This window comes from Barbus barbus, assembly GCF_936440315.1.
Source record: "Barbus barbus genome assembly, chromosome: 12".
Classification (NCBI taxonomy): Eukaryota; Metazoa; Chordata; class Actinopteri; order Cypriniformes; family Cyprinidae; genus Barbus; species Barbus barbus.
Window position 1 is genome coordinate 25,609,113 of NC_136740.1, and position 24,724 is coordinate 25,633,836.

At 39.4% G+C, this 24,724-nt stretch overlaps 2 protein-coding genes and 1 pseudogene across 4 annotated transcripts in view; 2 read left to right on the plus strand and 1 right to left on the minus strand.

The window, feature by feature from the left end:
* LOC306877637 (sterol regulatory element-binding protein cleavage-activating protein-like) overlaps positions 1 to 2,992 on the plus strand; it is a 26,574-nt gene extending 23,582 nt beyond the window's left edge. Inside the window, exon 23 of the mRNA XM_079429504.1 lies at positions 64 to 2,992. Coding sequence (XP_079285630.1) covers positions 64 to 309 — 246 coding nt within the window. The 3' untranslated portion in view covers positions 310 to 2,992. The remainder of the gene's footprint in view (positions 1 to 63) is intronic.
* Positions 2,992 to 16,556, minus strand: LOC306877635 (tyrosine-protein phosphatase non-receptor type 23-like). 2 transcript variants are annotated; one of them, XM_079429502.1, is made up of 25 exons: positions 16,531 to 16,556; positions 16,308 to 16,417; positions 14,845 to 14,919; positions 14,552 to 14,679; positions 14,397 to 14,473; positions 14,200 to 14,249; positions 11,752 to 11,883; positions 11,562 to 11,642; positions 11,294 to 11,425; positions 11,131 to 11,178; positions 10,739 to 10,854; positions 10,562 to 10,641; positions 10,322 to 10,436; positions 10,068 to 10,133; positions 9,843 to 9,988; positions 9,393 to 9,698; positions 9,155 to 9,309; positions 8,907 to 9,058; positions 8,643 to 8,822; positions 5,889 to 8,490; positions 5,603 to 5,787; positions 5,416 to 5,520; positions 5,165 to 5,303; positions 4,962 to 5,075; positions 2,992 to 4,878 (listed from the first exon to the last, which is right to left on the minus strand). In XM_079429502.1, exons 2-25 carry the CDS (start codon positions 16,389 to 16,391, stop codon positions 4,288 to 4,290), a joined length of 5,859 nt encoding a protein of 1,952 aa, XP_079285628.1. In that variant the 5' UTR covers positions 16,392 to 16,417; positions 16,531 to 16,556; the 3' UTR covers positions 2,992 to 4,287. The 2 variants fall into 2 exon arrangements, with proteins under 2 accessions (XP_079285628.1, XP_079285627.1); XM_079429501.1 differs by having other exon boundaries at positions 16,308 to 16,537.
* Positions 16,557 to 22,741: 6,185 nt separating this feature from the next.
* LOC306878571 (serine/threonine-protein kinase Nek11-like) overlaps positions 22,742 to 24,724 on the plus strand; it is a 71,516-nt pseudogene continuing 69,533 nt past the window's right edge. Inside the window, exon 1 of the transcript in view lies at positions 22,742 to 22,905. The product of the transcript in view is annotated as a serine/threonine-protein kinase Nek11-like (transcript). The remainder of the gene's footprint in view (positions 22,906 to 24,724) is intronic.

A 24,724-nucleotide genomic window follows, 5' to 3' on the forward strand; every position in this document is an offset into this window, starting at 1 on the left:
TCAGCATATTGTGATTTGTTATTAATAACATAACACTATCTCTTATGTCTTTCTCTGTTTCAGGAGGAGGGCTGTGGTGCCAGTCTCGGGGTGATCTCTGAAAGCCTGCTAGTGACGGGAGGACAAGGTTGTGTGTCATTTTGGGACCTGAACTACGGGGACCTGCTGCAGACGGTGTACCTGGGCCAAAGCAGCGAAGGTCAGAGTGTCAGGCAGCTCCTGGTTCTGGACAATGCCGCCATTGTCTGTGACTTTGGTAGCGAGCTCAGCCTAGTCTACGTGCCCTCTGTTCTGGAGAAGCTGGACTGAACACAAACACCAGCCCACAGATTTAGTGAATTTTCAGAGTGGCCAGCACAAAAGCACTCACCCTTTAACCTGTATCACTGCAGGTTCATTGCAGACATGAATGACGTTTCTCGTGTCCTCTCATGTACTACCCTACACTTAGTAGGGAGGGAGTGGCCAATTTCTACCACATCTGAACAGGATGTAAATGTAAAACCTGATTGTTTGGTGTTCAGTAGATCTCTGATGCTCCATCGGAGCATTTTGTACTTTTGATAGAACATCATACGGAATAGTCTGTGTATGAATCCGGACAGAATTGCATAGCTGCTGACAGTGAGAGGTGGCTCACTTGGCCTGCCTTAAGATGTCTGTTTGTGTGTATGTTAACAAGCTCACGGTGAGAATGCCAGGCCGCCCAGCCCAGAAACTCTCAACTGTGTGATAGCTAGAGGTGAGAGAGATCACAATAATATGTTTGCAGAGGGAAAGGAGGAACGTAGGGTGGTCGTTGGGGCAGAAAAAGGCATAGATATTTCCTGCTGAAAGGAGTATGTTCTTTGTGTGCAACAGTGTTTGAATCTTCAGAAGTGTTCAAGTCACGTAGCACCCCATAATCAAAAGAGTCTTTGAGGTTTGATTAAAGATTCAAAGCTTGAACATCTTAGCAACTGCATAGAAATTCCACTTGCAACCTTGCATAAAGATAGTAAACCAATTTTAAGACCAAACTTATATATACATTTTTTATATATAGTTATATAAAGTAAGTTATATAAAGTTTTGTTAACACTTTACAATAAGGTTCCATTTATTAACATTAGTTAACAACATTAGTAAACATGAACTAAGAATGAACAATACTTCTACAGCATTTATTAATCTTAATGTTAATTTCAGCATTTATTGATGCATTATTAAATTCACAAGTTGTGTTTAACATTAGTTAATGTAGTGTGAACTAACATGAGTAAACAATGAACAACTGTATTTTCATTAACAATTTTTAATAAATAGTGTAATAAATGCATTGTTCATTGTTTGTTCATGTTAGTTAATACATTAACTAATGTTAATAAATGGAACCTTATTTTAAAGTGTTACCAAAGTTTTATATATATATATAATTTGCAATGTAAGAAAAAAAGCTTTTAAAGAAAATGTACTTTGATACTTTTTTTTTTTTTTTTTCACCTGTAAGTATATTTACATGATAGTACTTGTTATACTGAATTTTTTCATTTAAACTAAATTCTGGATGATTTTTACTAAGTTTATATATATATATTTTTTTTTTTCATATATTTATATTTTCAGTATAGACAATTTGGGAGGGGCTGCTTAATTGTCACAAAAAAATGTTACAATGCAAATATTGTTTATGATCTTTAAAATAGACCTCTTTCATATTTTCTTTTGATTTTGGGGTGAAATTTGAGCTGGATACTATGTTTCTGTGAGTGGTTGTGTTTGTAAGAGCATACTGTATAAGTCTGAACCTCTGGGGTGAGGGGGGATCTGTTTTTAATATTGAAATCAATTATTTATTAGTGAAATTTCTAACAATTTGTATGAAACTTGGCTTATAGATAAGCTAAAGTGGAGATCTTTACACTTTAAAGATTGAGTTGATACCATTGCATATTGTTGTTTTATAAATTCCCCCTATTGTTTTGATTTTTGCAACAACATAGCTATAGTCCCCAAAACAATTGAAACCAGGAAAATGCACATGACTCCGTTATTAGCCATGTTTTACGAATTTAAATATTAGTTAATAATGTTAATGAGAGAACTGGTGTTTAATTTAGTTAATTTTATGAATTACATGCTTGAAACCATGTAGTAGCATTGGTTAAAACAATTGTACTACTATTTTGTTTTTTTAAGTATATGTATGTGCATTTTTCAGTGGGTTTGTGATTGTGGCATTGATATGGATGACGTTTCATAAGATCAGCTGGTCTTACAGACTGTGCAGCTGATGTGTTTAGAGCAAGGATGCTCAAATCTTGTTTAAACGTGAGAGAAATGGCAAAAAGCAATCTTTTTCACCATGACGTGATGTATGGCCAGTTATCGCTCAAGAACAAATGTATGGCTAGCAGCTGGGAATAGGTCAGAATTATTTATGAGTGGTTAAAACTTGTCACGTGATGAGATTAAGCATTAACCACATGAGAACAGAGTGCTGAGAGAAGACAATGATTTATAATCATTTCCGTGACCATACTGAAAAGCATCATTTACTTGATGGCAGGGTTGCTGACACATACAATGGCAGCCGTTTTATTGTGAGGAGTGAAATAGCACCAAGCTCCATTGTGTTGATTTTACTGCTCGCTCTCCCTTCCCAGAGGAGCACATTCCTAGACATGATCGATGCATGCGGTATTGAAGTGAAATACTGCTCTCAACTTGCTGTACCTTACTGCTGCTGAAGTAGAGGTGGAGGATGTTTAAAGTGATGTGAAATGCCTGAATGTTGCACTGTTTCTTAAGATTGGGAGGGGGCAGAGAGAGACTGGGTGTAAATATTTTGTCTTTTTTGGGGGGGGGGGGCTGCTCTGCCCTCTTCTCGGTCTTTCCCAAATACACTACAGTGTAACCAGACAGTAGCGGATGTAACTAATGCTCTGTTCTATTTTTAACACAGGAAAAAAAACAAAAACATCTTTGTACTAATTCGCAAATAAAAAGGCTTTCATACAAAGTTTGTGGGGGTTTTTTTCTACATTTGTTAAATGTTTGGTATTAAAGTAATATTCTGGGTATTTGTAGAATTTGTAAAATGAGTTACAATGCAATGACAGTAATACACTTGGTCTACACTTAAAACAGCTTAGACGTACAGTTTGTTTTTACAAATTTAAACTAAGCAAAATTGCAACTGAATATGACAGTAAACATGCATTTGTTTAAAAGAGCAACTCCATTGGGGGAAAAAAGAGCTAAAATCCAATGGCTTCATGGTTGCGTCAACATCTAGTGTAAACGCGCTCAAAGCAACCCTGTTCAAGGTCCTGTTCCTTTCTCTCATCCCTGTTGTGTCGCTCTACTGTCCTATCTATAAAAGGCATAAAAACTCCATTTAAAAATTAATAAGTAAATTTTAATGAGTGAAGTGCAGCAGACTGGGAGAATGTCAATATCACTATAAAATACATTATTAAAATTTCAAACATTACTAATTTTTAAATAGCAGTCAATAGAGAAAGTTGATTTTTGGAGCCAGATGGTGTAATTATGTCATCTACCACCAGGGACTAATGAGCCCATGCTAACCAACAAAACCTTATCTTTTCATATTTTTGCTATTTGAAAACCAAAAATCAAATGACGTTTGTTAAGATTTATTTACAGTTCAAAGAACGACAAGTTAGAATCAACTCATAAAAATGCTATGATTTCTGAAGTGATTCAGAAATTTGAGTGTTTTAAGTATAACGAGTACATCAAGTCATATCAAGTTGTATTTTCATCACCAGCTTCAATTTGTCCGTACATATACGTTGCAGATCACTGTAGCTCAAAGACAGGTGCGGTGACTAATAATATACAACCCACAGTGCAAGCAGCATTTGTACAAAGGGTCACTCAATCAAACCGTTAATATGATTTCTGATAATGACAACAGTAGCTTGAATGTCAGTTTTCTATCACACTGTTTCCATTCTCAAAGTTTACATTTTTGGTGTGGAGGCAAATGCCCACTGCAGAGGAACCAACACTCAGGCACCTTACAGGCAATCACAAACACCATGGCATTAGGAGTGCATGCTAGGAGACAAGACCGGATTTACAGAATGTAACCAGGATCAGAGCTGGAAAAGTGCCAACTGAAAAAAAGACTTTTCAGGGCACAAGTGGACAGACATACACACAATGATGAGGTCCAAGAGGCATGAACACAGACAAGATGTTACACGGGGTCAGAAACAGTTCATAAGAGGACTGCCTGTGGGGGAGAAGATAAAAGAGAACTTTGATCATGTTGTCTCAGCTTTTGTTGAGTGTCCAGAGAGGATCCAAACTACTGAGTGGATCATCGCCCTCTGGTGGTCCCTGCAGGCCTTTGCCTTCTTGTGGCTGAAGGAAGCTTTGCTTGCTAATCCGCTGCTTGCCTCGATGGGCACTGTCCAGAGTGAAGGCTTCAGGTGTGAGAGAAGCCAGCAGATCTAAAGATGAGGAGGGGGGTGGAGAAGGAGCATGAGGCGCTGCTTCAGTGGATGGGTGGTGATTTGAGATGGGAGATGCAGGAGTAGACCTGGTGAACCCATTCCCTTGGCCGCAAGGAGGCGAAGGTGACTGCATCTTGCCTGGTGAAGAGATGCAAGAGAGGGGGGGACTGATGGAATCAGGCATAACTTCATAAAGCGGGTCCTGAGAAGGCTGAAGTGTCATATCTGTAGAATCTGGTTCCACTGTGCTTGCCGCTTCAGAAACAGAGGGCATTTGGTCTTGGCCAGGCTCTTGTTCATGGTCAACACTGGGTGGTCGAATGCTAAGTTTGGCCACAGTGGCCTGTATGGAACTAATTGGCATGTCTCCTCCCAGAACAATGTCCTGAGATTCTTGTCTTGAGTATGACTAGAAAGACAAACAAAATATTAGATAAACAATCAGTTTGCTGTTCAGTTTATAAAAAAAGTTAATAAGAAATAAGTGGTTACCTTCAATGCAATGTTATTTGGGGTTCTGGTGCAAGGGGACGTAATAATGCCATGACGTTGAAGAACCTGCTCTGTATGTTTAAGAACAGCTTCATAGCAAAATTTGAGATGAAGCTGTGGAGGTTTTTTGGCAAAAGTACCATTAAATTCTATCAACTTAACACTGTTCAAAATCTCAAACCTCATTGGGAGTGTACCATTACCTTTTCTTGCAGCATGTTCTTCCTTTGCTGCCTCATCTTCTTCACCAACTGGATCATGTCAGGTATTCCATTACCAGCCTCAATTTCTTGCAGCGCTGCATAAAGCAGACAGAAGGCGCCAGTACGGCCAACACCAGAGCTGTGAGAAACAAACAAAAAAAGTAAATGTATTGTTCTTCTCAACTTTTGTTTAGTCTTGTCTGTGCGTTCAATATAATTTGTAATGTCCTTTATGCGTTAAAGTAGGGTACCTGCAGTGCACTAAGACTGGAGTGTGTAGTGGGCGCTGAAGCAGGTAATGTCCATGGACTTCTTGAATGAAACGGATGAGGTTGCTTTTACTCTCTGGAAGGCCCCTTTTTGGGAAAAAATACAAACAAAAGGTTAGTGTTTTGAGAAGTAGCCATTTTATTATACTGTTTAAGAATGAGTCCTCACAGTTCAGGCCATGAAGTAAACTGAAGGTGTACAACGGTGCGTCTCAAACTTTGTTCCCGATACTGCAGTCCTATCATGCGCTCTATATGGGTAGGAGTGCTCTTCTGAGTGGTTAGAATAAGGGTGATTGGCCCCTGAGCAAGCTGTTGGCCTCTCTCTGATGGAAAGTATCGCAACACCTTTTGCTAAGAATAAAATAAAAATCATTGTAAATAATTTAAAATAATGTCAAAAGCCAATGGGATTCTAAAACTTTTCAGAAAAACTCGTGCCAAAGGAGATTTACCTTCTCCAGTTCTTGCTCAGACACTAGCATGACGATTACAGAAACTTTCTGCTCGTAAACCATGAGCCAGAAGTCAGCTGCAGTGCCAGTGAGGGGAGCCTGTGTTGCAATGAGCCGGGGGCAGTATGGAGACAGGTCCTCAATGAAACTGGCGTTGATGTAATCATCTTTACCGGAGCACAAGACAACACGATTGCAGTCGTAAGGCATCACATCCTGATGGCGGTTCTTCATGGTGTAGCAACGAGCAATAGCGATAGAGAGCTGGCGAGTATCCTTCTCCTGCTGCTCTTGCAGTTCTTTCCATTGAGTATCAAGTTTCGACAGACCTCCTTTCCCTGTCGGGCGTTCTAAGGATTGGACTGTTGATCTAAACCGTTCTAGCTGTGCACTGAGTTTCGAGACCCTCTCTGGTGCTTGGTAAGGGTCACCCTGGATAAGTCTCACACCCTCTGCTTTTTTTCTGTGATGTTCCTCCTGAGGGTCAGCTTTTGTGGGTAGTAAGACATTGGCGGTGTCCTTGGTGCTTCCATGCTGGCTCTCTGGGCTTGAGGAAAGTAAGTCATCAGTACTAGAGTTCTGTTGCTGAAACAAAGTAGAGTCAGATGGAGTCATTGGACCAGTGGGTGTTGGCGCCTGAACTGAGGACTGTGGCAATGTTGCTCCTCCAACTGGGGTAAGAGCAGGAGATGGTCGTTGGGTGACCATACAAAGGGAGGGAGGACCAGGAGAGGGAGAAGGTGATGGGGCAGGAGAAGGCAGCACATGAGGCTGTGGTGCCCCTGGTGCTCCTGAGGATGTAGGTATCATGCTTTGAGACCCTGGGGGAGCAGCAGCTACAGGATGCTGCATTGGTCCAGGAGGAATGTTCCCACCTTGTGGAACAGCATAAGATATTGGGCCTCCTGGGGGTAACTGTTGTGGGGCTAAAGGCTGTGAAGTGGGTGGCTGTGACTGAGGCTGTAGAGGCGCCACAGACTGGTTGGAAACCATAGGAACACCTCCTGGAAAACTCAAAGGTGCAGAGCTAGGAGGAATGGTTGGCTGAGGTTTGTAAATATTGTGAGGGAGTGCTGAAGGACAGGACTGGGGAAGGATTTGAGGATGAGGATGGTTTTGATGCTGTGAAAGAGCGCTGGGGTGCATTTGTATCCGTGATGAGAGAGGACCATGGGGTACCTGAGGCTGAACAGGAACAGTAGCCCTCAGAGGGACTGCTGGGTACGCTGGCTGTTGGTTGGATTGATGAGTAGGGATTATCTGTGAATGGGGGCAGTGAGATAGTGGTTGGGAGGGCATTTGTGGATGAGAGGAAGGAGACATGTGAGTGGATGGCGCAAGCATTTGTGGCTGCTGGTGAGGAGGCATCTGTTTTGAGGCAGGAGGTATCTGCATATGAGGTGCAGGACCTAAATGATGAGAGGATGGGAGTATCTGGGGGTGAGGAGCATGGGGTAATTGATTGACGGGAGGTGTTTGGGGCTGTGAAGCAGGAGGAATCTGTTGATTGACATTTGATAAGTGTGGCATTGACATAGAGGTCACTGGCTGGGAGGATGGAGGTATGCCTGGATGGGGCATCTGGCCTGGGGTGACTGTGTTAACTTGTGGAGGTTGGGACTTCGGGAAAAATGAGACAGGGGGGTAACCCTGATGGGGCTGCACATGGGTAGCTGGAGCTCCAAACTGTCCTTGGATTTGAGGTTGATGAAAGTTTGGTGGTCCTGTTTGTCTTACTTGGCCTATGTACTGTGGGAACTGAGGCTGAGTATGCTGCAGCCCATGCAAAGGTCTTGGCATTTGCTGTTGAGTTGGTACAGATGGGTAAAATGGCTGTGGTTGACTTTGACCACCCTGTTGAGCAAACACCTGCTGAGGTTGAGGCTGTGGATGAGGGGCTGGCATTGCCTGTGGAGGTTGGCTCATGGGAGCACCAGGTTGTTGCATATACTGGGCGTGGGGTGTCATCTGAGGTGGAGCTGCATATACTGATGACATTGATGGCATTGGTTGGTGTTGGCCAGGACAAGGCATAACTGCCTGGGCAGATGCAGGACTGTAGCTAGGAATAGGTGTCTGTACACTATCCACTGTAGTGGTGGAAGGTCGGACTGGAGTGACTGCTGGGCCGGGTTGGTTCTGTGAAGATGGAGGGCAGTACCCAGATGGTGGTGGAAGGACCTGTGGGTTGGGCAGCTGTGGGAACTGTTGCTGTGCCAGAGGGGGCTGGGGAAGACTGTGACTGAAACTCTGAGAAAGGGGAGGTGTTGGAAAACAGGAGATCTGAGCAAGAACTTCAGGAGGCGGTAAATTTGGAGGAAATCTGGGTTGTGTGTAGAGTAAACCCGAGTTAGCTCCAGGCCATCGCAGAATAGAGCTAGCAGCGGCTCCAGAAAGCACAGCGGGATGACCGGATCGTGGAATGGTAAGTTCAGGAGGCAGGCTGCGTAGCTCTTCTGGAAGATCTCCTCCAAGAGCTAGGATAGCAGCACTCAGCTCTGCCAGTTCAGGGTCATCTAAATTGGCAGGATCCACACTTTGGCCTGTCTTCGGGGGTGGCTTTGGGGCAGTGGGTCTTTGAGGCACCTTTTTTTTTAGCTCTCTGTGAAACATTAAGTAGTCAAATTAGAACTAAAAGTAATGCAACACATTAAACTTTCTATTAAAACAAGAAAGAAAGACACTATGTCTGACCAAGAGGTTTGAGTTACAAAGAATTATACAACTGAGTAAAAAGATTAAACTTGTAGCTACTTTTCCATTATGGCTTGTCTCTCTTTCTGTCGAGCCTTGCAGACAGTCTTGGCTTTCTCCAACAGGCGAGAGGCTTTTGTTTCCAGATCTTCATAAAACTCTTTGCCTTCCTGAGATTTCTTCATTAGATCTTCATAGGCCTCATAGGAGGCCACAAGCATCTGTACAGTGCTGTTCCATCTAAAAAGTAAATAAGTATACTGATGATGCTACGATTGCTGAAGTTTATATTTGTCATGTAAATGTTATTCCTTTGAGTCATACTTATGTTCAGTTTCTGCCAGGCCCTTGCGCACAGTGGCATACTGCACATTAGCTTCTGTCAGTGCCTTCAAGATATTCTCTTGAGCTGTCAGGTTCTGATCAAGGTATAATTTCACCTGCTCATACTTCTTAAGCTGTTCCTTAAACATTTTCTATGAGGGAAAAGTAAGCATATTATAATGCAGTGACAGATTTCTAATACAATCCCTTTTAAAAAAATAAGTGGCACAGTCATCTAAAGCTCATACCTTCATGTCAGCACGCTCAGTTGTAACCAGAGAAGTAGTGATGTCATCCTGCTGAATGAGGTCTCTAAGCTGCTTTTCCAGGGAGCTTCGTTGGTCCCGCATTTCTTGCACTTTACCCAAAATTCTCTTCATAGTCTGGAGACCTGCCATCTCATCTGAAAATGTCAAAAATTATAATTCTCATAAACATACATAACATGATCTTTCATGTGAATTATTTAAGTCATACAACACCCACCCTCGCTAAGTTGAGGTCTTGGCAATGCCTCTCTAAGGGTGTCTAGTGGTCCACCAAGGAGTCTCAGATTGCTGATATGCAGATTCATGGCCCGATGAAGTTCTGTGTTGGTGAAGCTAGCTTTCTCATGTGCTTCCAAATACTTTTCCAGGTCTCTCCGCAGCTCGGCCAGAGCTGAGGGCCGTTCTGGTACAGCCTGCTTCCCAGCAGCCTCTTCTAAACTTCGCTCCTCTGCCTCATCCTCATCCAATACATCTCGAATCTCCCGCAGAGAGGCTTCTACATCGGTGAACACACCTGAGAGGACTGAGGAAGGGGAATTGGATACAAGAATTTAAACTTTTCTAATGTTTAACCGAGCCATTAAATAGCTTGAACTGAGAAGCACAACTTGATTTAAAAAGTAAACAAAGTAATTAGCTTTATTAAAAAGGAAGTGACACCACTAACCCTGCATTGACTGAATTAGGTTTTTTACAGTATCGGGTCTCACACTCAACGCAGCACATTTTTCCATCAGCACAGAAGGAAGGGTATTATACATCTCCATATTGTCTACTGACTCTGGGTCCAGACCGAGAGAGTCCATGAACTGTCTGTGGGAATATGACAACCGAGACATTTAGATGCATATTATGCATTTGTATGAAATTTCTTTAAGCTGTTCATACTCACTCTAATGTCTCATTCCTGCTGTCTATTTTTGCCATGACATTCCTTAGCAGCTTGGCCTTCTCTTCACTGTAAATTTGACAGAAAAAAAGAAGAGTTTTAGTAGTAGAACACTTGACACTTTGCCCCATATTGAATAGTCCTTCAAGTATAACACATGGGAACTGACAATTATCAGAATGAGGAAGTGTTGAATGGTGTGTGTGTGTAGATATATATGTATACAGTATATAAATAAAAATACTAATTAGTCAAACCTGTATAGAGACGAGGCCTCGTGGGCAGACATGGGCACCAACTTTGCAAAAATATCTGGGCCAGTGACACTTGGGTCTGTTGGGTTTACAGGCAAGGCTTTCACCAGTGGGGCTCCTGTGATGGAGGCAGGAATGCATTAACTTCTAGAACGGTTTCAAACTTTCGACTCTTGCTTGTTTTTTTGTCTCTCCAGCAAATCTTGAGCTAACAGCACTACAACATAATACTGGCCAAAATACCTTTTACTGAGGTCAGTGTCTCCAGAGGTGGCACAGATTCATGGTAAATGAAGTCATTGTCTTTTTTGGCAGAATTAAATCTAAAATGAAAAGTGACAAATGAGTTTACTGCAACTTTTTATACAAAATGAATTATGCCTTTTTGGTAAGTTAAGTATAACCATCATATCTGCTCACTTTCCCCCAATGACATCCATGGTAAATCTAAGGGCTTCCTGTACACTATCTGGCTGACCCTTAGCCATCTTAATCGCCTCATTGAGTTTGTCTATTGAGCTCTGAAGGTAAGCAACCTGTTGAAAAATAAATAAAGTATTACATTAGATTAAAAAGGTTTACAAAACAGCTGGTTCTTTCTGGGTTCCTTTTAAACTTATTTCAAAATCAATCTCTTCCTCTCAATGGTTTAGTTTATGAAAATAAATTACAAGAAACGTTAATCACACTGTTCTTCCTTAAAAAAAAATAAAAAAGGACAAGAGGCTAAGATGAGGTTGAAACTAGTTTTCCATGCCAAAGAGCACAGATGGCCACTAATTGAAATTAAAGACAGAACAACAGGCATGTACCCTCTCTCCATACTTCTGCTGCTCTTCGGCCTGTTTCCCCATTTGCAACTGTTGAGAGAACAAGGATTTGTATGACTTATTTAGAAACATTAAAAAAATAAAAATCACATTTGACCGGCCTGCTCTGTAGTTAATCCAACCTCAGTTTGAATAGAAGACTCACATGAGCAATTGCAGCAAAGTAGTAAATCTTCATTTGCACTAATTTCTTCCAGTCTTTCTGTATCTTTCCTAACATTGAAGCAGTTTCTGAGTTCTCCAGAGCTCTGCATGCCTCTTTATAATATTCCACCACCTGAAGACAAAAAGATTTCATACCCAAACATATTTTACAGTCATACTGCCAGCTAATGAGCATGCTCAAATTTAGCAACGAACCATAATCTTACAATGAAATGTACTTGTAAATGGTAGAAAAAATAAGCAAGTACCTGGGCACTTATCCGAGCAACGAGAAAGCTCTTCCTGTTGTCCAACATAGATTTTTCCAACAGGCACTCTTGGGCCTGACCCTGAAAACAGCAATTGGTACTTTAGCCCTAATCTACAGCATGGCAAAAAAAAATATGTAAACAAGCACCCTTATGACAGCAGATGAGTGAAACTAACAAGAGATCATACCAGCATGAGGTTGATGTTGAGATTGAGGATCTGGTGACTCATGTCCACACTGAAGTTGTGGCTGAAGTGATCTCTCAAGTAGGTGAATGCTCCAGCCGAACACTGGAAGTGTGTGCAAGATACTTTCATTCCCTAACAGTGATGGGAAACGTGAGAGTTAGGATGTACGAAAAAATTAAAAGGTAAAAATAACATTCACATATTTAAAATTTTATGAAATTTCACTTTTCACTCTTAGTCACAGCGTCATGTGGCACACCTACGGACTTCTCACAGTCTGTTCGCTGACTGACCAAAGCACGTTGCTCACAGAACTCACAAAGCATTTTCTCAGTCTGGTGTCATGTAAAATGGTAGCGAGGTAGCACTGTACCACTACAAAATTTTGTTCTGTTAAATTTGTCATAATTTTATCAGAAGAATCGGAATGAGCTTTATTGGCCAGGTATGTTTACACATACAAGGAATTTGTTGTAGTGACAGAAGCTCCAGAGTGCAACAGAAAGACAGCAACAGGACAAGACACAGATAATAAAAGAATAATATACAAATATCCAAATAGGCAATGTACAAAGCAGCAAAAACACAATATATAATATAGACAACTATATATGTACAGGTCAAGTATGTGCAAATTAGAAATGAGAAATAAAAATAAAATAAGTGAGTGTGGTGAATGGATAATGTATTATAGTTGTGTGTTCATGAGATGGATTGCCTGAGGGAAGAAACTGTTCCTGTGTCTTGTCGTTCTGGTGCTCAGAGCTCTGTAGCGTCGACCAGACGGCAGCAGTTCAAAGAGGGAGTGTGGTGGGTGTGAGGGGTCCAGAGTGATTTTACCAGCCCTTTTGCTCACTCTGGATAAGTACAGCTCTTGGAGAGTGGGAAGGGTTGTACCAATGATTCGCTCAGCAGTCCGGACTACCCTCCGTAGTCTTCTGAGGTCATATTTGGTAGCTGAGCTGGACCAGACAGTTATTGAAGTGCAGAGGATGGATTCAATGATGGCGGAGTAGAATTGTTTCAGCAGCTCCTGTGGCAGATTGAACTTCCTCAGCCGGCGAAGAAAGTACAACCTCTGCTGGGCCTTTCTGACAATGGAGTCTATGTGAATATCCCACTTCAGGTCCTGAGAAATTGTGGTGCCCAGGAATCTGAATGACTCCACTGCAGTCACAGTGCTGTTCATGATGGTGAGTGGGGGGAGAGCAGGGGGGTTTCTCCTGAAGTCCACGATCATCTCCACAGTTTTGAGCGTGTTAAGCTCCAGGTTGTTAAGACTGCACCAGACAGCCAGCTCCTTAACCTCCTGTCTGTAAGCAGACTCGTCACCGTCCTGGATGAGGCTGATCAGTGTGGTGTCGTCTGCAAACTTCAGGAGCTTGACAGAGGGGTCTTTAGAGGTGCAGTCGTCGGTGTAGAGGGAGAAGAGCAGTGGGGAGAGTACGCAGCCCTGAGGAGCTCCAGTGCTGATGGTACGAGTGCTGGATGTGAATTTACCAAGCTTTACTAACTGCTGTCTGTCTGTCAGGAAGCTGGTGATCCACTGACAAACGGAGGTGGGGACGGAGAGCTGGGTAGTTTATTCTGAAGGGTTTCCGTGATGATGGTGTTAAAAGCGGAGCTGAAGTTCACAAACAGGATCCTCACATAAGTCCCTGGTCTGTCCAGATGCTGCAGGATGAAGCGCAGTCCCATGTTGACTGCATCATCCACAGACCTGTTTGCTCTGTAGGCAAACTGCAGGGGGTCCAGTAAGGGTCCGGTGATGTCCTTCAGATAAGCCAAAACCAGTCTTTCAAATGATTTCATGGCTACAGACGTTAGGGCCACAGGTCTGTAGTCATTAAGTCCAGTAATTTTGGGTTTCTTTGGGACGGGGATGATGGTGGAGCGTTTGAAGCATGAGGGGACTTCGCACAGCTCCAGTGATCTGTTGAAGATCTGTGTGAAGATGGGAGCCAGCTGGACAGCACAGATTTTTAGGCAGGCTGGTGACATACCGTCTGGGCCTGGTGCCTTCCTTCTTTTGTTCTTCCTGAAGACCTGGCACACATCTTCTTTGCTGATTTGAATTGTAGGTGTGGGGGAGAGGAGGGTTGCTGGAGGTGTTAATGATTGTGTGGAGAGGTGTTCAGGGCGGGTGTGGGGTGATTTTTCAAAAGTAAAATTTAAAAAAATTTCTATTGATAATGTCTTTAAAGTTGGCATGAAATGGAAATTCAAACTATTTTCCTATTGCTCCGCTTTGATCTTATTGTGAATGATTCATCCATGCATATGCTTCATTTGTTATTTGTGAAGAAGTGCTAAAATGGAAATAATTATTTCTCAGTCTTATGATATAAGTAGCTGAATCAGCAATTCCGACATGATGTGCACACTGTATTAAATCACATGATATTTAAATTGGTGTTTGTATGTTGTGTCTTCTCTAATTCAGCTCACCTCTTCAGACACCCTGTTGTCCATGGCTCCCAACATTGAATGGAGCGCTCCTGCAACATGGGAAACGTGACATGAATCAGGAAACAAGCCAGGTTTTGAACAAAACCCTCCTCTCAACAACACAGTAGTTATTCTAATCACAGACAATGCAGGCATTGACTAGAGGAATAATACATATCAGTCTAGTATTAACTCACCCAAATTATAAAGGATGCATGCCTGCTCATAGCAGATGTCCTCATGGGTCACTGTCTTCCCAGAAAATATCTCTGTCCTATATATTAAACAAAAAAAGTGTAAGAGGAAAGCAGTATACGAGGGGGAAATATGATGGCTGGGTTGGAGCACTCACCAGGAGATAGGGACAGCAGCTTCTTGGCCCAATCCCAAAGGCACACGACTCTGAATATAGTGCAGTTGCCCGAAGTACTTCCTTAAGGTACTGCACCCCTCAAAGTCTCGTGTGACATTCACAGCACTCTAGAAAGCCAAGAAAATGCAGAGAATGTACAAAATGCATTACCATAGACTTCCCATCTACAGCTTGCCTAACTGGTAGAGCATGGTGACAGAAATGTTAAGTGTGATTTTCAGGGAAGCCATATAATGAATAAATGTATACCTTGAATGCACTGTAAGACTCACCTGCCTCAATTGCTCCAGTTTCTTCAACTGCTCATTATAATTGTCAGGATCTTCACCATAGTTCTTCAGTATGAACTGTGAAAAGGGAAAAAACAAATCAGGATTTACGCACAAAAGAAACAAAGCAGGGGAGTGTTCTGATCTTTTTAGTCACTAACAAGCCAGCACAAATTTTCAATAGAATACAAATAATAAAAATTAAAACAAAATAAAAGCAATTTATATATATGTATATATATATCAAAGAATGATTAATTATTTAGCATTCTTCAAATTTCCTAAATAAAAGTTCAGAATTTCTTAATATCTGGTATATATGGAACTTAATTTGCTTATTTGATTAGTGACATAAATAGTGCAAAATCTCAAATATTTTGTATTTAATTTGTTGGCTATTTATTTATTTTCCATTAACAATTGTAATACAGAAAGAAAGAAAGAAAGAAAGAAAGATCAAATCATTTGACTGAAAAAAATATTAAGGATTTATGATGGAACCTACAACAAAATCTGGAAAAGCATTTCCTCTTGAATCCCTGATTCACTAAATTATAATATTTCTGTCAATTTGTTTGCATGCAATGCTGTCAAAAATTACCATGTATAAACATAAACAACAACCTTTAACAATCTGAACCTGCTGTTCTCTCTTTGGCCTAGTTTGTTAGGAATGGATCCAATAACCACCATGACGCAAGCTGATAAAAATTCCTGACTACTGTAAGGACGTGAAGGATAAGGAAGCATGATTGTTGTTATGCTTAACACATTAATATAAACATTTAATTCACTACAGTACCACACAGTATTTTTAATGTATCCTCAGGAAGGGACACTGCAGTAACTGCAGAGGAAACCATAATCATTTCATTTACTCACCCTCATGCCTTTCAAAACCCATATGACTTCGTCAGTGTTACTTAAAATGAGTCATTTCGTAACGAAAAGTCTGTTCTTTTCGATGCATCTGAGTGAATGGTGACCACAATTGTCACGTGTAGTAAGATTTTTACTGAGTAATTGTTTTGATGTGTCTGTACGGTTCTAACACAACACTATAATATGGCCAAAGAGGATTTGGAATATAGCACAAGACTAAATGTGCCTATGATGGTTTTATCATGTATTAGAGTTTGACATCACCAGTCCCCATCCCTTTCATTACATGCAAAATTCAATACGAAGATTCTTTAAACCATCTCCCTTTGTATTCCGCAAAATAAATCAAGACAAACGGATTTTTAACCACACCTTGGAAGGTAAATAATGACAGACAGTTTTGTTTAATAACAGAATATATTTTTGGTTGAACTGTTCCTTTAAGAAAACACAGAATACCTCACACAATAGCGAAAAAACAAGGCCCTGAGCTAAAACCCGAGTTTTGGGATAAATTACCTCTACAAATCGTGCTGTTTAGTTTATTTTCAGTGTGTCTCGATCAGGCCTGAATGGTCCCTCACCTGTTTGACAGTCGGGCTGAACTGAAACTCCCCTGCCTCCTTCAGATCCAGCCAGATCATCGGCATTCGCGGCACGGCTTCCATCGCAGCCGCCGATTTCGCTCAGCCGCCTAAAGTAGAATAGTGTTATAGCGATCACGCACCTGGAAAGATACCTGCGAAAATATTATTTTCAATTTTACAGCTCTAAACGACTGTGTCATGTATTCATTTACACCCCTACAGGAAGTGATTGCAGCTTCCGGAAGTGACGTCATAACACGTGAACTCTGATTCTGGGAAATGTAGTTCTGCAAAAAAGCACAACATTTTTGATGCTTTATGAGGAATTATTTAAATGCATGATTTAACCTTAGTATTGTGCTTTTCTTTGAGTTCGTAAATCCACATGTTTAGCCTATGTTGATATTGTTGTTTTACTGTATATGTCTTATTAGAGATTTACATTTAGTCAGACGCATTTATCCAAAGCGACTTACAAATGAGGACAATAGAAGCAATCAAAAGAGCAACAACAAGTGTTATGACAAATCTCGGTTACCCTAACGTAGGACACGTAGCAAGGTTTTTTTTTTTTTTTTTTAAAGAAAATGAGTAGATAGAATATAGAAAAAAGAAAACTAATCTAGAGGGTTTTATTAAAACAAACAAAAAAGAAAGCTATTGTTAGTTTTTCAAGAAAAGCTAGCAGTTAGAGAATAAATATGCACTTGATAGAAGGTCAAGTGTGTGTTTTTTTTTGTGTGTTTTTTTATATATATAAAAGAAGACAGATAGATAAAATGACTAGAGAGTGCTAGAGATAGAGGGTCAAGTAAAGATGGAACAGATGAGTTTTTAGCCGTTTCTTGAAGATGGGTAAGGATTCGGCTGCTCGGATTGAGTTGGCAGGTCATTCCACCAGATGGGAACAGTTAATGAAAAAGTCTGTGAAAGTGTTTTTGTGCGTCTTTGGGATGGCACAATAATGCGTCGTTCACTTGAAGAACGCAAGCTTCTAGAGGGCACATAAGTCTGAAGAACTGAATTTAGGTAAAGGGGTGCAGAGCCAGAGGTGGTTTTGTAGGCAAGCATTAATGCCTTGAATTTTATGCGAGCAGCTATTGGTAGCCAGTGCAAATTAATGAATAGAGGTGTGACGTGCGTTCTTTTCGGTTCATTAAAAATGGATCTTGCAGCGGCATTTTGGATTAATTGTAGCGGTTTAATGGAATTGGCTGGAAGACCTGCCAAGAGAGCATTGCAATAGTCAAGTCTGGACAGAACAAGAGCCTGAACAAGGAGTTGTGTTGGATGTTCCGAGAGAAAGGGCCTGATCTTACTAATATTGTATAAAGCAAATCTGCAGGACCGGGCAGTTTTAGCAATGTGGTCTGAGAAATTCAGCTTATCATCAGTCACAACTCCAAGGTTTCTGGCTGTTTTTGAAGGAGTTATGGTTGATGAGCCTAACTGTGGTATGTTATTATGGTATAGAGATACGACCATGTTTTTTCCCTGATTATAGCCTATCTATTATAAAAAAGGAAATGTGGTTCTGTACTGTAGTGTGCACTGCTGCATATTGATGTCTGTTATCCCTTCAAAAATTGCATGTGTAAAAACTGCAGAGAAATTATACTTTATTAAAGAATACTGTGTTTAAAAATAATTACAAAATATCAAGCCAAAACAAATGAACAAATATACTCTTTTATGTATAGCGTTGGAATATGTTTTACATCTGTGACAAAATAAAGTTTAGAAAATGTAGACTTTTTATTCTTACTTCCCCTTTTTTGGTCATCAGTACTAAAGGTAATATATATGAAGGAAATGGAAATCAGCATTCATTTGAGCAACTTCTCTTATTCGTTTTCTCTTCTTATATTTTGTCTGACACTCTACAGTGATGAAATCATAACTGTAAGCTAAATAACTGAAACAGTGAATTGAAATGCTGCAAATTATTCTGCTTCTCCTGCCTGGTAAGAAAATATTTTCTATTGTCTTATGTAAATTGTCTTTGTTGTCCATTTCTATTGGAATTAATTTATATCAGATTGCAAAAAAATGAAAATGTATTGTATACTTACAATGGAGACCAAATTCTGAAGTCACTAAATATGTTTCTATTTTGTCTTTTTATTTTCTTATGAAAAAATATTAGAAAAATGTTCTGAAGTTTTGTCATATCTGGTGTTCAGATTTGCTTATTTGATTAGTGGCATAAAATTAGTGCAGAATCATAAATATCTCTTGCCATCTCTATGACTTATCTTTTCTTTAATTCCCTTTTTTAAATCCTAAAACCTTTTGCTTATATCCAGGATTACATTAAAAATCCAGTAGATTTTCAGTGTGTTCTCAGATGTGATTTATTATGTACATAATTCATTTAAAAATGTCACAATATATATTCTACAGGTACATCTCAAAAAATTTGAATATCGTGAAAAAGTTCATTTTTTATTTTAACATTTCAAGTTTTCATATATTTTAGATTCATTACATGGAAAGTAAAACATTTCAAACGTTTTTTTTTGTTTGTTTTAGTTTTGATGATTACAGCTTACAGCTCATGAAAGTCAAAAATCAGTATCTCAAAATATTAGAATACTTACATTTGAGTTTCAATTAATGACCATCCCTACAGTATAAATTCTGGGTATCGCTTGTTCTTTGAAACCACAATAATGGAGAAGACTGCTGACTTGGCAATAATCCAGAAGACGAACATTGACGCCCTCCACAAAGAGGGTAAGTCACAGAGGGTCATTACTGAAAGGTGTGGCTCTTTACAGATTGCTGTATCAAAGCATATTAAATGCAAAGTTGACTGGAAGGAAGAAATTGGGTAGGAAAAGATGCACAAGCAACAGGGATGACTGCAAGCTTGAGAAAACTGTCAAGCAAAGCTGATTCAAACACTTGTGAGAGCTTCACAAGGAGTGGACTGAAGCTGGAGTCAGTGCATCAAGAGTCACCACGCTCAGACGTCTTCAGGAAAAGGCTACCAAGCCACTTCTGAACCAAAGACAACGTTAGAAGCGTCTTACCTGGGCTGTGGAGAAAAAGACCTGGACTGTTGCTCAGTGGTCCAAAGTCCTCTTTTCAGATCTTTTCAGTCTGGAGGAAGAGTGGAGAGGCACAGAATCCATGTTGCTTGAAGTCCAGTGTGAAGTTTCCACAGTCAGTGATGATTTGGGCTGCCATGTCATCTGCTGGTGTTGGTCCACTGTGTTTTCTGAAGTCCACAGTCAACGCAGGCATCTACCAGGAAATTTTAGAGCACTTTATGCTTCCTTCTGCTCACAAGCTTTATGGAGATGCTAATTTCATTTTCCAGCAGGACATTGCCCACACTGCCAAAGGTACCAAAAGCTGGTTCAATGACCATGGTGTTACTGTGCTTGATTGGCCAGCAAACTTGCCTGACCTGAACCCCATAAGGCCGTTGTGACCTAATGGATAGAGAGTTGGACTTGTAACCCAAAGGTTGTGGGTTCGAGTCTCAGGTCCAGCAGGGATTGTAGATGGGGGTGTGAATAACCAACACTCTTTCCACCCTCAATACCATGACTGAGGTGAGGCCCTTGAGCAAGGCACCGAACCCCCAACTGCTCCCCGGGCGCTGCAGCAATGGCTGCCCACTGCTCCGGGTGTATGTTCACTACAGTGTGTACACTTGGATGAGTTAAATGCAGAGCACAAATTCCGAGTATGGGTCACCATACTTGGCCACACACCACTTCCCTTTTCCTTTTCAAAGCAACCTGGGCTTCCATTACACCTGAGCAGTGCCACAGGCTGATTGCCTCCATGCCACGCCGCATTGATGCAGTAATTTATGCAAAAGGAGGCCCAACCAAGTATTGAGTGCATAGAAATGAACATACTTTTCAGAAGCCTGACATTTCTGTTTAAAATATAATTTTTTGATTGATCTTATGTAATATTCTAATTTTCTGAGACACTGAATTTTTGGTTTTCATTATCTGTAAGCCATAATCATCAAAATTTCAAGAAATAAAAGGCTTCAAATATTTCACTCTATGTGTAATGAATCTATATAATATATGGGTTTCACTTTCTGAAATGAGTGACAAAAAATATTGACCTTTTTCATGATATTCAAATTTTTTTTGATGCACCTGTATATAATTAATAAAGTGTTCTGTGCTCCCATGTGTTGTCAGTGCTAAGTGGAATGTGACTTATTCTCCTCCAATCAGTGCTGCGAGGGGATCCAGTGTCATTATTGGCTGTAGATTTACATATCCAAATAGACTACAAGTACAGCAAGTGCTATGGTGTTCAAAGAGATCAAACCATGACAAGTGTCTTAATGAGCCGTATGTTTATGATAGTAAAGCCAACAATAATCAAAACAACTTTCAATACATTGGAGACACAACCTCAGATTGTTCTCTTTTGATCAGTAATATTAATCAAGCACATTCTGGAGAGTATAGATTCAGATTTATAACCAATAAGGAAGCTGGATGTTGAACAGGTCAACCTGGAGTGAATATTTCAGTACATGGTAAATATAAATGTTTACTCTGAAAAATTACTCCTTTATGGTTTTGTTGTTGTTGTTTGTTTGTTTTTACTAAAAGGAATCTCTCAGTTTCCTTATGGAGTATTTTTTATTATTATTACAACTGCCTGTCCTCACCTCATTATCCATTTTTCCATCATTTTTTCCCCAACAGTATTTCTTAATTTTTTTGTTAATTTAATGAGGAATAATTAAATAATAATTGTAAATATTTTCTCAGAATCAAACCCCTTTCCTGAAATCATCCAATATTTTTGATGTATAAGCTGAATTGTGCTATTTATAATGCATTTCTGTCACATTTATTCTTAGAAGGAAAGCAAAAACTTAAAGAAAACCAGTGGAAGAAAGAGAAGAAGCCCAGGATTCTCTTTACAGCACTCTTCAAAAAACTGTAAATATATAGTTTTTAATAAAACCTAAACGTTTAAAAACAAACAAAAAATGTATAATACTCTTTTGAAAGGACCACCAGGCTTCTTAACAAACTAGCAAGTTTGGTCAACCAGCTTCATCAGACAAAAACCACACTGAGCTAAGCTGGTCTTTTCAACAGGGTTGACATTAAACGGAACAAAGGATGACAGTTGCACGTAAAAACATGTTCTGTTCATCTGCTTGCTGTTAGGCTTATAAAAACCTACCGGAAGCCAAGGATGTTCAACAGGAAGACGAAGTAGAATATTCATCTGTCAGCATTAAACCCAAAGAACTTCTGCAAATGTGAGCATTCAAGACAAATATAACTGTGGTCAAACATTTCTACTGAAATTGCTTTATTTAACCTGACCAGTTTGGAGATGATGCAACACAATTAATCATATTTGAAATCATTGACATAATATGAGTTTGTGAGTATTTCACTCTTATGATCATCTTTATTTCTATAGGTCTGCAAACACAGAGCAGGAGAATGATTCAACCATCTACAGCACAGTGATGAATGGCTAATCTTACACATTCAGCAGTGAAGATGCAGATTTGCACTGTAGCGTGCTGTATATGTGTGTTTTATCTTTAAAAATGTCTTTGGCTAGTTCTTTTTCTTATATGCTTCATTTGAACAGTCTTAGATGAGGAAAAGCTGCGTTGGCAACAGAAAACTTCTCAGATAAGCATTGCTTGATAGCTACAAAGAACAGTAAAAAAGAAACGGCAGCGAGTACAGAAAAATATTAAAATGTTAAAATTATGTTAATAAAGTCATTGCATTAAGAAACGCTGTTTATGCTTACTGTTTTACTTTTTATTAAAAAGGATGTAAATAATCTTTTGAATGTGCAACTATTGTTATAGAACAAATACTAAGCATAATAAAGTTTTTGTGACATTTTTATTTTTTATAAACCTACGTGATCCCATAATTTGATTTCATAACTGATGAAGTTTCACTGATATCTGAAACCAGCACGTGCAGCTCTATTAGTTGACAGTCAACATCTAATGAGAACAATTCCACTGCACTGCTCTCATGATCAACGTCTTAAAACACGGAAGTTGAGCGCGTGTCCGAACGAACTTCCGACGCACAGGTGAGGTTAAAAACAAAATCTGTCATCAACTTTTTATATAAGAGTCTGGCGAATTTGATTAGTCTTTTTGATCTTCTCATTTTTATGCATCGCAAACTAAACTGTTGTTCTCTATCTTTGTTTTGATATTTCGTTCATGTTAACGAAAAAAATAAATAGACAATGAATATGATACATTTTTCTTATAAATCATTCTCAAAATAATTATTTATATCGCATGTAATTAGTTTTCAAAACAGGACCTTAAAATACCAAATCACAAAATAAGAAACAGAAATAACATCACAAGAGGGTATTTGTTGACATTTTCTTGACCTTTATGTCTTTGTAGTTGACTGCTCTGCATTCATGACTGAAAAATGCCCAGATTTCGTGAGCGTCCAGGCCATCCTGCCACACAAACACCTCCTGTTCAGAGCAGTCTGATAGCTAACAGATACATCATCCAGCAGAGACTCAGGAAGAGAAGCTTCAGCACTGTTTACCTTGTTAAAGACACAAAGGCAGTAGCAGCAGAGAGACTGTAAGTCCTTTAATATTCCTCACCACCAATGTTCTTTCCAGCAGTGATTCCCATACAGTCTGCTTCCAACTCAATTTAATCCTCTGCTCTGATGTTTGAGTGTTTGTAGAGAGAGATCCAATCTATTGGTCACCATGCATTTTAGGCTTATAATATTAGTCAAGGCAGGGTAATTTATGGGTAAGTAAAGAATATGCTATAGAAAATATCACAGATTGTATCAGTTTCCGATGTGTTTGAAGAACTGAGGAAAAACTGCATGTACTTAGGCAACCTTCCAATAACCACATACACAACCCCCACCATAAGCACACTGTCACACACACCCACACATGTGCACATGGCCTAATTATGTGTCTATACTGTATGTCTGTTAGTCTAATTTTTTAGAATGTAAGCTTTGAAGCTTACAGCAAGTCATATGATAATGCATAAAATGTCTAATTAAAAAGGCATTGTGAAAGTTGCATCATTATTTTATTTTAAATAGTCTTGTATTTACAGATATTATTAGAGGGTTTATTTACTAGTTACTTTGTATTGTAATGATGATTCCAGATGCATCTTCTGCAGGAGAGAAAATATTCACATTTTGGTTTTGTTGAAATGATTTTAAGTTTGGCAATATTTAAAGAATTATTTTGTTTTATATTTCTTAAATTAACTTCCCTGTCCAGCCACCGGAGAGCAGCATTGGTCTTTATAACTAACCTGTCAGCAATATTTTCCTTGGAGATAGTTGAGCAACCTTCATGTGATAATCAACATCTCTGTTATTCCTTATGATCATAAATGGTTTAAGATCAAACTCTCTATTATTCTTTCATTAGAGAGCAATATTCAGAATTCGCATTATTTTAATACAATCATGGTTTCATTGGTTTGTAATGTAAATATGTAAATATTTATTTTTCTGTATAGGTGCACATACATTTTTTTTCCTCAGATAGAATAAATGGCCTGTCATTGGAATATTAGCTAAATTGCATAAAGTCTTATGCAATTTACTATATTCTTATAGCTTTTTTACATTTGAAGTCCCGAGGGGAGCTTTCACTGGTATCATCTGGATGTGTTGTGAAATATGTAAAGTTGATTTATTGCTTTTGTAGAGGACTGCAGTCTTAAACGGGCAGGTTTGCTGTCGAAACAGAGATAAGAAAAGGAAATTGTGAGTCATTTTTTCAGGAGGCATTAGGTGCTTTGGTGATCATGGCAATATTGCATCTTACCCAGATTCAGTTCACAGCGAAGCTCCCACAATAAATTAAAACCAACGGCTCTTACTTTTTGAGGATATTGCTCTCAGAACAGAACAAATATTTGGATGTGTCTGTGATCGAAAGTTTGGGAACCTCTTTGAGAATCTGTGAAAATGTGGATAATTTTACCAAAATAAGAGAGATCATACAAAATGCATGTTATTTTTTATTTAGTACTGTCCTGAGTAAAATATTTTCCATAAAAGATGTTTACATATAGTCCACAAGACAAAAAAATAGCTGAAATTATTAAAATAACCACATTCAAAAGTTTGGGAACCCTTGGTTCTTAATACTGTGTGTGGTTACCTGGATGATCTACGACGGTTTTTTTGTTTTGTGATGGTTGTTCATGAGTCCCTTGTTTGTTCTGAACAGTTAAACTGAGCACTGTTCTTCAGAAAAATCCTCCAGGTCCTGCAAAATCTTCAGTTTTCCAGCATCTTTTGCATATTTGAACCCTTTCCAGCAGTAACTGTATGATTTTGAGATCCACCTTTTCACGCTGAGGATGATTGAGGGACTCAAACACAACAATTAAAAAAGGTTCAAACATT